The 13440-nt window shown below is 38.1% G+C and overlaps 1 protein-coding gene across 6 annotated transcripts in view; it reads right to left on the bottom strand.

Annotated features, from left to right (window-relative positions):
• Nucleotides 1-13440, bottom strand: part of PHKB (phosphorylase kinase regulatory subunit beta) — a 239098-nt gene that overhangs the window by 185929 nt on the left and 39729 nt on the right. For all 6 annotated transcript variants that reach the window (XM_055233310.2, XM_055233313.1, XM_055233309.2 and 3 more), the window contains 2 exons: nt 10929-11028; nt 2279-2386 (listed from right to left, as the gene is read on the bottom strand). In XM_055233310.2, the coding sequence (XP_055089285.1) occupies nt 2279-2386; nt 10929-11028 (208 nt within the window). The remainder of the gene's footprint in view (nt 1-2278; nt 2387-10928; nt 11029-13440) is intronic.

Genomic DNA, 13440 nt, shown 5'->3' with positions numbered 1-13440 from the left:
GGGGCTTTGGAGAATATAGGGAATACAAAGTTTCTTTTTGCAGCCTAATGGGTACAATGTTTCTTTCTGGGGTGATGACAATGTTGTAAAATTTATAGTGATAATGGTTGAGAAACTCTGAATATACTAAAAACCATCAAATTATATACTTTAAATAGGTGAAGTACATGTTACGTGAATTATATCTCAATAAAACTGTTATTAAATAAGTAAATTTTAAAAAAGGCAGTGAAAAACTTTCAGCCAGGAAACTGTAAGCCTGAGTTAAAAACAAAGAGAACGCAAGATGTAATTCTGTTCCCAAAGAATTCTGACAGCCCCAGTGGCTATGTCTCCCATGACTCTCCTCCAGCCCAACTGAGTAATAGATGGAAAATTGGGGCAGAAAATTATTGGTGCCCTGGAGGCTTTGGGCAGAGGAGCCCAGGGCCTGGCACTGCTGGTGGCCCTCTCAGGAACCAGGCTGATTCTGGGTGTCTCCTGACTTCCCGGCACTCAAGAGTCCATTGGATATCAGGGTCTTGTCAAGGTCGAAGTGGGCCACACAGGAAGATGCAGTATTCTGGTTTTAGGTTTTTTAGACTTACACTAACATTTTAGTGACTCTTCTTAAAACATGGTTGCATGGTGAGAAGGGTTTCATCCCACTGCCAGGCTCCCCTAGATGTTCTCTTACAGCATTGACACTAGCCTGTCAAAAATGACTTCAAAGAAATATCATTCCTATGGGCACCCTTTTACAGGGAACACCTCTAAGAGCTCTCTGCTCTGACTTGTGGGATGCTTCTGTAAGAAAATGTCCGTACATGGCGAGTTGTAAAGGGACTGCCACATAACAGATTGACCAAAATTTATTTAAGGCCAACTATGTGCCAAGCACTGAGCTGAATTCTGGGATACAAAGATAAATAAGCTATTATCTTCTGAAAACCCTACTTCTGATAGCAAACATATTTATCAAAGGAAAAGGCACATAAAATCTGATTAAAGGTTAAGGCTGAGAAACTACATATTCATAACACTAAATCTCCAAGGAGCTGTTTACAAATAAGTACAAGAGTTTCTCCTGCATATAAATGAGAGCACCACACTTTCCGTGCTTAGAGAAGACACACTAAAGTAAGACATTTCAGATCTCTAAAGTGAGAGGGACTATAAAAAGGAGATACTCTTAATTTAGTAAGGAATATATGAATAGTAAGTATTCTGTCCCAAAGACAGAGAACCAAATGATGAGCAGAAAATCGATTAAACATAAATAGAATATATTTCTATCCCAGAAACAACAGACTGTCCAGCTAAAAAACAATACACTGATGTGAGAGGGGAATAAAATGAAAAAAATATATATAAAACCTCCAGTGTGTTCTAAGCATAGGTATAAAATTTAATATATTATATAAGACAAAATTTATGGACTTCAGAAATACCTTTTGGAATTACATTTCAGTGGCATGTTTTTAGCTTTACTGAAGGATGATACATTAAGAAATGAACTGCTGTGTAACAAAACTGATTTGCTATTACACCACTGTGAACTGTCTTTTTTCCTCTAGTTCCTAAATGTTGAAATTCTTCTAAATTTGATAACATGTAAAAACTTTTGTCACTGAAAGAACTGTAGGCCTCCTTCTTTTGCACATAACACTGAAAGAACTGTAGGCCTCCTTCTTTTGCACATAAATAATTTTATAATCTATCCATTTACCCTTTTTGCTTGAAGACCAAGAATTCACTCGAATTTCACGTTCAATTGCCGCAATTAACTCAGCCCTCATGGCTGCCATTTCACTTTCTTCTCTGTTTCAGGGTTGATTCTATACTTCTATTTTGAACAATTTATAGAATCTAATTTGAAAATTATTTTTAAACAGCCTCAAATCTTCTATGACAGGGCTCCCCCACCCCTGGGCCACAGACTGCTATGGGTCCACACCCTGTTTGGAATGGGGCCACACGGCAGGAGATGAGTAGCAGTGAGCAAGCACTACCGCCTGAGCTCTGCCTCCTCTCAGATCAGCAGTGGCATTAGATTCTCAGAGGAGTGCAAACTCTATTGTGAGCTGCACATGTGAGGGATCCAGGTTGCGCTCTCCTTATGAGAATCTAATGCCTGATGATCTGAGATGGAACAGTTTCATCCCAAAACCATCCAGCCCCTACCCCATCCGTGGAAAACTTGTTTTCCACAAAACTAGTCCCTGGTGCCAAAAAGGTTGGGGATCACTGTTCTATGCTATAGAATATAAGGAGAATAAAATTTATAATCTCTTTTTACCTGAAGATGACCATATTCCTCATAGGAGAGCAACTCATCTCCTGTATGCACATTGAAAACAGAGTGAAGACATGTTGTTGGGCGTGGATCCTGCTTAAACTGCTGGACCTAAAATGAAATATAAAATTAAACAACGTTAGTAATTCATAAACTTATCCAAGACTATAGATTAAAAGCTATTTTTCATGAAACTTTTTAATGAACAAAGCTAAGGCAGAGAGAGGACCGAACAAAGCAGAAATGTTATCTTTTCTCAAGAAAAAATACAAAAAGTTCATAACTACTAACTTGATAGAGTTAACATGATTCTCAATTGATATTTCACATGCACAGCAACTCAGGTGTAGTATAGAGCAGGTTAATGTAGTAGCAATGGCTTTTGCAATGTTTTGCATCTTATTTTGTTTTAGAGTGAAATTCTGCTTTATGTTGTGAGACAGGATTTCAGTGATTGTATTCCACTGCGCTGTTATTTGGAAATGCCTACATGACACTCATAATGAAAAAGGACCACAGGCCAATTCTAGTTCAGTAAGTGTTCAAACTTCAAATACAATTTCTTTCTCTAAGGGTCGCAAATTTTAATGTATGCTACTGTTAACATGGTTTCACTTCCCCTTCCATATATATTGTACTCTCATTACTAAGGCACCAACTCTAAGAGAATATAGGCCACACCATTATTTATTAGCTAGACATAAAATTTTACCATTTTAGAATAAGTAAATACCTAAATAATCCAACAGAAAAACTCTGGGGACCAAAAAATCCACCCATTTCTTTAGGGCCTGTTCAATTCAACATGGCAAACATTTACTGATGCCAATTATGTGACAAATACTATGCTAATTCCTGGAAGTCTGAGATAAATAGGAACAAAAAAAATGAATTGAAAGATATATAACTTTAGGTAAATGCAATAATTTACTTCCCTTTTAAAGAGAAGTAAGTGATGATAATACCTAAGTGGTTGCAATCTTGCCTTGTTTCAATTCACTACGATACTATATAGCACCATCTTTTCTTCTCCATCTTTAAAAATTCTTCTTCTCCTTAAAATACTATCTTAAAAAATCTTTTATATTTTTTGAATCCTCACCAAAATTCCTTCCTCTGGACTCCCACATCAATGTAGTTGTCACTCAATTATTTTTCCTGTTCTATAATTTTACTAGCTGTGTGTATCTCCCTGTGAAATTACATAATACACATTTGGTCTACCTTCCTAGTTCTGGGCACATGGCTCCAAGAACCCTTTGAATTTCCTGAGCAAAAAGAATGTCCTCTGTTCATATAAGTCCCTTTCAGCCATACCTGAGGTTTTGCTAATAATCTGACTCTTGATAGGTCCCTAGGTAGCTTCCAGATGGGGGACTGACTGACAGAGGAACCAACCAAGTGATCAGAGGGTTGGAACTTTCAGCTCCTCACTCCCACTCTTTACTTCAGGGGACGTGCGGAAAGGAAAAGCTGGTGATTGAGTCAATCACCAATAGCCAGTGATTTAATCAATCATGCCTACATAACGTGTTTGCTATAAAAACCCTAGATGATGATGTCTGGAGGGCTTCTGGGTCAGTGAACACATCTGCATGCCAAGAGGGTAATGCACCCCAGATACCACGGAGACAGATGCTCCTGTGCTCAGGACCTTCTGCACCTTCTACCACTTCATCGGATGTTTGTTTATATCCTTTAAAACAAACTGGTAATAGTACGTAAAGTGTCTCCCAAGTTCTGTGAGCTGTTATAACAAAGTATTGACACCAAGGAATTATTGTAGCCAAGTCAGAGAGAATTGTGGGTAGCCTGGGGATCTACTACTTACAATTGGTGTCTGAAGTTGGGGGTAGTCTTGTGGGACTGAGTCTGAACCTATAGGATCTGTTTTAACTCCAGGTCGTTACTGGAAGAATTGCAACAGACTGTACATACCCAGTTGGTGTCTCAAATTTGAGAACTGCTTGGTGTGGAAAATCCATACATTCGGTGTCAGAAGTGTTGTGAGTAGAGAAACAGTATTGCTGTAGAATCCCAGTATCTTGTAAGCTTCTAGAAGCTATGCTGTCCAACATAGTAGCCACTAGCTACATGTGACTAATTAAATTACAATTAATTATATTAAATTAAATAAAAAATTAAGCTCTTCAGTCACAATGGCCACATTTCATGAAATCAATAGCCACATGTCACTAATGGGTACTGTATTGCTCAAGAGTAATATGGAACATTTGTATGCTCATAAAAAGTTCTATTGGGCAATATTGTTCTAGAGGGAGGTTACATCTTTACCGTCTCCAAGTGCCCTACACAAACAAATACAGACCTCCTTATGATTAAAGAACCTGATCAGCAAAATAAAAGTCTGAACCTATCAGTATGTAATCAGGACCTAGAGAATGGGTACAGTTAGGGATGTAAGTTCTCTATTGATAAAGTGACAAAGCCATCTGGTGTTAATTCAGAGAAGATGACTATCCCTTCTCAATATCTGAAACTGCTGGCAGTAATCTGAACCTACACAAATAGAAATCAATGTGGTCACTCTTTTTGCACTATTATCTCAAAGTCCTGAATATTATTCTGAGCTCCTATATAAAAAATAGGTAAGACTGAAGCAAAACACATTTTAACCACTTGATGCAGATCTAAAAGGATAGGTTTTATCAGTTTAATAAAGTGACTCTTGCAGTTGACAAGGTGGTGTTTGTCATTTGTCTTCAAGACATGCAAGAACCCAGCAGGACAATTTATATTCAATCACTATGTCAGGGGAAAAGCAACTACTAAATGATTAAAGATGCTCAAATGGGGGATTACATAAGTACATTTTGAGTTTTAAAGCCCTTAAAAGACAACTAATTTAAAATTTCAGAAAAAAATAAGGTCCAAAGTATAAGCTTTGAAGATTAATGGGGCATGCTGTCTGTCAATTACAAACAAAAAGTTCTCTTGAAAGCAGTCAAAAACAAGAGGATGCTAATTAGTATTTTATATGATTCTGGCATCTGGCAAGTAAAAATAAAGATAATAATTAAAGCAAAAGTTTCTAGACTAAAATAAATCTAGAATAATGCCTCTTCCACTTGTATTTTGCTTAGATTTTTCCTGAAAACTTTTATTATTGTGAATAAACAGTTTATCATTTGGGAAGAAGTAATTGAGTACTTTGTCATCCATTTTTAATTTGTAGCCTTAAAACATGCATTTAGAGAAAAAAATCTTCTCATAAGGGAATCCTGGAAAAATAAATTTTATAAAAGTTAATGATTTCTCATTAATTAGAAACTAGCATTTAAAAAAAAATTTAAGTAGATAATTAGATACAGCAACATTTATAGCCTATTATAAAGCAAATGTCTGCCCTCCAAATTAATTGCAGATTGAATCAACTCTGAAAAACTCTGAATGCTGCTCTGTAAGCAGAATTATAAAAGACAGTAAATAAGAGAATAGGTATCTGCACACTGAGAGATAAAACATAGCTGACACCAATAAGCAGGCATTAAGATAAGTGTCAAGACAATAAAACCCAGAAAACAGACTGCTCTAAATTCTTTAAATAAATCAAGAATAAGTCTTCGTATTCACTCAAATTCATAATCAACTTAAAATATCTCTTTTAGCTAGTATTTTTAGAAAATACATCAGGAAGTGTGTTTATGATGAGAAATCAATAGAAGTGGAGAAGGGAGACTTTCTAGGTCATGATTTTACTTCAAAAGACAACATGAGGCTAGAGGTCAAACAGTGAATGAACACTACAAATGTGCTTTGCTTTAGTTTCAAGGGAAGACCAACAGAGAAATATTTCACATTTTAAGATATGTTTATATTTCCTCTTGCAACAGTATTGTAAAGGAAATGGCCAAGACTGGAGGAAAAGAACGGCAAGCAGCAATAAGATGTGAAGGTATGGTGAGAGGCTTTGAGCTGGGTGCATGCTTCAATCACCCTGAGTCAGTCCCTCACACTCACACGCACTAGAATAATATACTCCTTAGAATTCATATTTACATTAATGGTCTATATCATAGCTACATAGGAAAGAAATGATAATCCCTTGTAATTTAAAGAATGTAAGATAGCTTAACTCTACCAGACATGGTGGCTCATGCCTGTAATCCTAGCACTTTGGGAGGCTGAGGTGGAAGGACTGCTTGAGCCCAGGAGTTCGAGACCAGCTTGGGCAATATAGTGAGACCCTGTCTCTATTTTTAAAATTAAAAAACAAAAACAACCTTAGGTCACACTCAAACTGTATCAAAAGAAAACATATTACAATTGTGATGATTGGTTAATAAGGTTGAGTAAGAAATGCCATTATAGAGTCAAAACGCCTTTGTAAAGTCAAATCTCAGTAGAAAAGGCCACTAACAACCGGCTAATGGCCAGGTGCTAATGGTCTAACATCATAGCTACATAGGAAAAAAATGATAATCCTTTATAATTTAAGGAATTTAAAATAGCTTAAGTTGGCCAGGCATGGTGGCTCATGCCTGTAATCTTTGCACTTTGGGAGGCTTAGGTGGAAGGATTGCTTGAGCCCAGGAGTTCAAGACCAGCTTGAGGAGACATGGAGAAACCCTGTCTCTACAAAAAATACAAAAATTAGCTGGGTGTGTTGATGCACGCCTGTAGCCCCAGCTACTTGGGAGGCTGAGGTGGGAGGGTTGATTGAGCCTGGGAGGTCAAGGCTGCAGTGAGCTGTGATTACACCACTGCATTCCAGCCTGGGTGACCCACAGAGACCCTGTCTCAAAAAACCAGCCAAACAACAACAAAAAAACCAACTGGCTAACCGTGTCACAAGGAAAAACCCTTAATCCAAGCTTGTCAACCCGCAGAGCATGACAGCTTTGAATGTAGTCAAGCACAAATTCGTAAACTTTCTTAAAACATTATGAGATTTGTTTTGCAATTTTTTTCTTTTTTTAGCTCACCAGCTACAGTTGGTGTTAGTGCATTTTATGTGTGGCCCGAGACAATTCTTCTCCTTCCCATATGGCCCAGGGAAGCCAAAAGATTGGAAACCCCTGCCTTAAACTAATACATTATTAGACTTCCTTCTGATAATTCTACTTTGTCAACTTGTTTGGCAAACCCATGAAAGCCATGATTTTGATTTTCACAATGTGCCCTAGAGAGAAAAGTTGAATTCATAAAGACATTATGCATTCGTGAAATGATACAAATGAAATAAACAATAACATCTCACACTTAGGAAAAAATTAACTTTAATCACAATTATTTCAACATAACATATGACATACTAGTTTAATTCCAGTATGTCAATCTGTGACATACTACTTTATTTCAAGCATCTGAAAAACGTTTGCAATATTGATTTGTACAGTTAAATCTCAGTAGACAAATTAAAGGTTTTTCATATGTCTCTATTATCAGCTTGTGAATAAATACACTTTTTCTCTATAACATTGTCTTGTTGCCATATTCTGGTAGCAGAATATTAATGATTTTTCTTTATTTTGACTTGAATTACAGGCCTGAAGAAGATTTGTTATCACTCTTTTTATTATTATTTTTTCTTTCTTTTCTTATTTTTTTTTTTTTTTGAGGCGGAGTCTCACTCTGTTGCCCAGGCTGGTCTCAAACTCCTGACCTCATTACCTGCCTGCCTCAGCCTCCCAAAGTGCTGGGATTACAGGCATGAGCCACCATGCCCAGCTTATTATTTTCTTTTTTTTTGAGACAGAGTTTCCCCTCTGTTGCCCATGCTGGGAAGCAATGGAGTGATCTCGGACCACTGCAACTTCTCCCTCCCGGGTTCAAGTGATTCTTGTGCCTCAGCCTCCTGAGCAGCTGGGACTATGGACGCACACCACCAAATCCGGCTAATTTTTGTATTTTTGGTAGAGACGGAGTTTCACCATGTTGGCCAGGCTGCTCTCGAACTCTTGCCTCAAGCGATCCACCCATCTCGGCCTCTCAAAGTGCTGCGATTTTAGGCATAAGGCACCGTGCCTGGCCTATTATTTTCAAGTGCAAATTAAAACAATATGTTTGTATGATAAAAAAATATACAAAATATTAAGTGATCAAAACTGCCTGCAAAGTTACTTGTGTGCATCTCTGCTAAAATATAGAAGTTGGAAACGCATCTGAAACATGGGGTCTAGAAGGGAAAGGGGATACTACTAATGATAACGACGCAAATATTTACTGTATGTTCACCTGGTACCAGCCCTTGTGCTATGTGCTGTCTCTTATCCAAGTACTGACCAGGCCTGACCCTACTTAGCTTCTGGGATCAGAAGAGATAGGGCGTTCAGGGTGGTATGGGGGCAGACACCATGTTCTCTATACATTCTCTGCCCTTCCCCACCCCCACCCATTCTGACTTCCGTGGCCGCCCTCCACCTGTATCAACCAACACCTTTTCTGGGGTCTGATGACTGTGCGGGCATTGGGCACCTTAATCCGGCATTCGGTTCATCCCGCAAAGCCAGGTCTGCTTACCAGAAGCGGCCCACTAGGCACTCACATTCCACACCCAGCTCCACATGCCAGCAAGCCGGGCTTCTTACCTAACTAAAGGGTGAGAGTAGGTGGAGATCCTTTGGGTCCTAAAACCTCCAATCATTCGCTTTACAGATGAAACCACGTGGGGTGGGTTTTGGAAGAGTGCCAGCCATCCTGAGGGAAACCTTGGAGGGAACTAGCCACTAGATGGTTCCATCAGTCTTTCACCCCTATACCCAGGTTGGATGACTGATTGATTTACACGTCAGGACTGCTAGGGACTTCCACTAGTTTCCTCTGGCTTTGCCCTGACCAGGCACAGTTCACCATCTTTCAAGTCCTAACACATGCCCCGGTGCTCCACCTCTGGGGCGCCACCCTGGGTGAGATGGGCCAGTGGTGCGCCCTCAGGGGACTGGAGAGGCCTCAGGATCCCATCTCAGCCAGCGAGTGCACCGGCCTTCACCTTCACTGCACCAAGGCGGCTTTCTTGCAAAACACTGACTCACACACATGTGTTATTTCTTAATCCTTACAAAACCTAGTAAGGGCAGTATTACTGGTATCCTTATTTAACAGATGAAAAAAATGGAGGCACATGGAAATTAAATAATTTGTCCAACATCACACAGCTGGAAACAGACTGGAAACCAGTATATTCATTTATGCAGATTGTCCCGGAAAGAGTTAATATGGTAGGCCTGAGACTGCTAACCTCAGAAAGAACTGTTTGTAAGGTTGCCCCTTGGCTGATATGTGGACACTCAGATCATGAAAGGATTTCCACTATTCCCTCACAAGAGTAGCTAAACCTAAATGTAAACCTAAAGTGTTTACATTAACAATGTGGTTGATACTACACACCTGGTTTCCTTCTGGATGTCTGGAACTTTGGTGAGTGCTAGACAAAGGATACCCACGTGACCAACCACTAATAAAAACCTTGAGCAATAAAAACCTCAAGCTTCTATTGAACTTCCCTGATAGACATTTTACACGTTACAATTAGTCACAATCAGTTGCTGGGGGAATGAAGTGCATCTGTGTGACCCCACTGGGGAGGACTCCTAGGTGCTGGCATCTGGCTTCCTCCAGACTGTGTTCCATGCACCTTGACCCTTTGCTGATTATGCTTTGTCTCCTCCCATGTAATAAACCATAGCCACAACTATGACTATCTGCTGAGTCATGTGAGTCCTCCTAATGAAGCATCAAACCTGTGGGTGGTCTTAGGGACCCATATGTATTGATGTACACATATGGGCACTTACTATATTAGGACCTGGGATCATAGAGATGTAGGTAAGTAAAGGAATAGCCATTATATTTGTATAGAGCTTTATGGTTTTTTAAATGTTGTTATGTATATTATTTTCTTTAATTTTCACATAACCCTGTAAAGCTGTTTTCTTTTTTTCTTTTAGTTTTTTGAGACAGACTTGCTCTGTCGCCAGGCTGGAGTGCATTGGCACCATCTCGGCTCACTGCAACCTTCGCCTCCCAGGTTCAAGCGATTCTCCTGCCTCAGCCTCCTGAGTAGCTGAGACTACAGGTGCACACCACCACGCCTGGCTAATTTTTGTATTTTTAGTAGAGACGGGGTTTCACCATGTTGGCCAGAATGGTCTCGATCTCTTGACCTCATGATCTGCCCACTTCAGCCTCCCAAAGTGCTGGGATTAAAGGCGTGAGCCACCGCACCCGGCCTGTAAAGCTGTTTTCTAAGCCTATAATTCCTAGCCTCTTTGTATGTAAATGAATGAAGTGTTACATTTTTAAACTAAAGTTCACTTAAGCCAGAGCAATTCACATGTCCAAAAGTAATTCTGACAAGGATATTCTTTAATAAAATATTGGTTAGAATTATCGATATTGTGAGGTTCCTGAGAAACTGGGTCTTTATCAAGCAACACCAGATACAAAACACAAACAAATCCAAGTCTAAATAACAATTCTCAATCACCTCTTGCTTAAGGTGTTCCTTCAATCTCAGGATTTCAAACCCTGGGCTAGAATGGCAAAGGCTGTTTTAACCTATCTAGGCCGCCCTAGGATGTGGCTTTCCCTTTGAAAAGTACATTCTTCTTCAGAAGAAGCCATTGCGATACTAGTTAAATTAATCCTTCAGAATGATGGGAGAATTCCCGTCCACACCACAGTGTTTTACCTTATCGGCCTGACGCATATAGCAGTAGAGAATTCCTCTCATGCATTTTATAGCTGAGTGCTCCAGCTCATGGGTCCTTCCCTTGTCATCATCAATGCGCCTGGGTGAGAGAGATAACTCATGAAACAAATTGGAAATGCATTTGAAAAGGAAGCAGAGCTTTTGATAATTAAGTATTTAACTATCTGGCTAATCCTGTGTTCTGGTGGCGTCTACCAATTCTGCCACAGTGAAACTCCATTTTCCCAGCAAAAGTAGAAATGCTACAATGAAAAAAAATCCTATAATGAAACTCAAGCAGATTTTTCCTTCTTTCAAGGAAGTAAGCCAACTTCTTTTAAAAATAGCATACAATATTTCTACAGTGATTTGGCTGAAACTTTAAAGAATATTTCTATTGGAAAAAAATCCACCAACAGACTGTTTTAAATTCACTGTTATGAAATAAAGCCAATTTTTATTACCTATCCTTGTAGGTTATGCAATGGCCACTTGGATTTAAGTAGCAGCCACAAGTTAAGGTAGGTGCTGCCTTTCTTTGCTCTGCAGTGTGTTCAGTACCGTCAGAGCACGCATTTAGTCATAGTCAAGGATGCCTTCAACTAAACACACATCCAGGATAATACATGATGTATTTTGGCATAAAGCTTTATATTCTTTGGTTTTAATTTAAAATCAATTGAGCAAATTTTACATCTCTTGCTTTTAAAAATAAAGAACAGCTAAAATCTAACTATTAAACTAGGTTAAGATGTTCCTCCTGTCCACAAGTTGCTTTTTATGATAGATCAGTAACTTTCCAAAGGTGGATGAGAGTCGCCCACTACTAAAAAATAAAAGTGATTTATTCATTGTTTCACTTAATCTTAACTAAAAATATCTGGTAATCATTCTCACATGATTAAAAAGTATCACTTCTCTCCTTAAAAAGTATACTATAATTACCTCCCAGTTAAGTCACAGATCACATATACTATTCACTATTGAGAAGAATGATTATTATTTTGACATAGTATGGTGAATGTCAGTAAAAAGTAAGTTATTCATCATTAGCACATCATTCCTTCTTTTTCATGCTGGCATTGCACAAAAATTAGCATGAATTTGCTCTATACAGTACTTTTCCCGTTGAGGTCAGACACAAGTGTTTTAATAGAGGCATATTCTACATAGATAGTGTGCCTGCAAAATAAGGACTTTAAAGTCTCTATCTGATGTTAGAAGCATTCTGGGAGAAGGTTAATATCTGACTTTTGTCCATATGCTACCTGTACTCTTGTATTTGTTAAAGCAATTTTCCTGTAAACATTTTATTTAGAAAAATTTCAAATCTACAAAAAAGTTAAAAGGATGCTATCATGAATAAGCCTTTTGGTTGTCACTTAGATTCACCATTTTAACATTAGCTTGCGTTCTCTATAATATTTTCTTCACTGTTTGAAAGTAAGCTATGAACATCATGACCCTTCACTCCTACACACTTCAGAAGTATCTCTAGAAAACAAGGAGATTTGCCTACATAACCATAATACCATTATTATGCCTAAGAAATTTAATACTGATACTATATGATCTAATACATAATCTTGGCTCAAATATTGAAGTGTCCCAGAAACGTACTTTACAGTATTTTTAAATGCATGATCCAATTAAGGATCATGTATTGCATTTGGCTGTTGTATTTCTTTAGTCTCTTTTAATCTAGCCATCCTCATACCTATTTCCTAGTCATCTGTAATACTGACATTTTTAAAGAGTCCAGGCAAGTTGTCTTATAAACAGCCACAATTCAGCTTTGTCCAATTTTTTGTTCATATGTAGACTCATGTTAGATAACTTGGTAAGATGTTAGCACAAGGTGTATTTCCCATTGTGTCAAATCAGGAACGGCAATTAACATCAGTCTGTCTCATTATTGGCTTCACCATTTGGTGAAGGTGCTACTGAACTCCCTGTACTCCTAAGATCAGTACCAGTTTTACATTTAATAAAGCCATATTGTCCTTACCTAGAATATGTAAGGAAATGCTTTCAGTGATGTCAGCATTCAAGTGTGCTAAAGAAGACTACTGCATATTATCTCAGTGTTTGATTTTCTTTTTAAAATCCAACACATCAGTAATTTCAAAGAGATAAATTGTGTTCATGTGGAAGATACAATTTTTAAATCAGAAACATAACTATGGATCACTTTCAGAAAATTAATATTCAGAAAGTTAATCTTACTGATCTTAATTATGGTTAAAATGTATTACAACTATGTGTTAGCATCCACATTCAGTGCTTTCTACATATAATGAAATAAATAAAGGAGAAATTTTGTATTGTCAAACTACTCCTTTTTTTTTTTTTACTTTATACTATTATTTCACTTACAACCAGACTTAATAACAGATACTTCGCTGAAGAGCAGTGATAAAACCAGAAACTGGGTAGGAGAAAAGAATTCTGACCCTGGCTCTATCATTAATGAGTTGCATCATTTTGAACAAATTTGTTAAGTACTTGGGGG

The sequence above is a fragment of the Symphalangus syndactylus genome, chromosome 11 (assembly GCF_028878055.3).
Source record: "Symphalangus syndactylus isolate Jambi chromosome 11, NHGRI_mSymSyn1-v2.1_pri, whole genome shotgun sequence".
Lineage (NCBI taxonomy): Eukaryota > Metazoa > Chordata > Mammalia > Primates > Hylobatidae > Symphalangus > Symphalangus syndactylus.
This window is presented reverse-complemented; position numbering and strand designations above follow the sequence as displayed.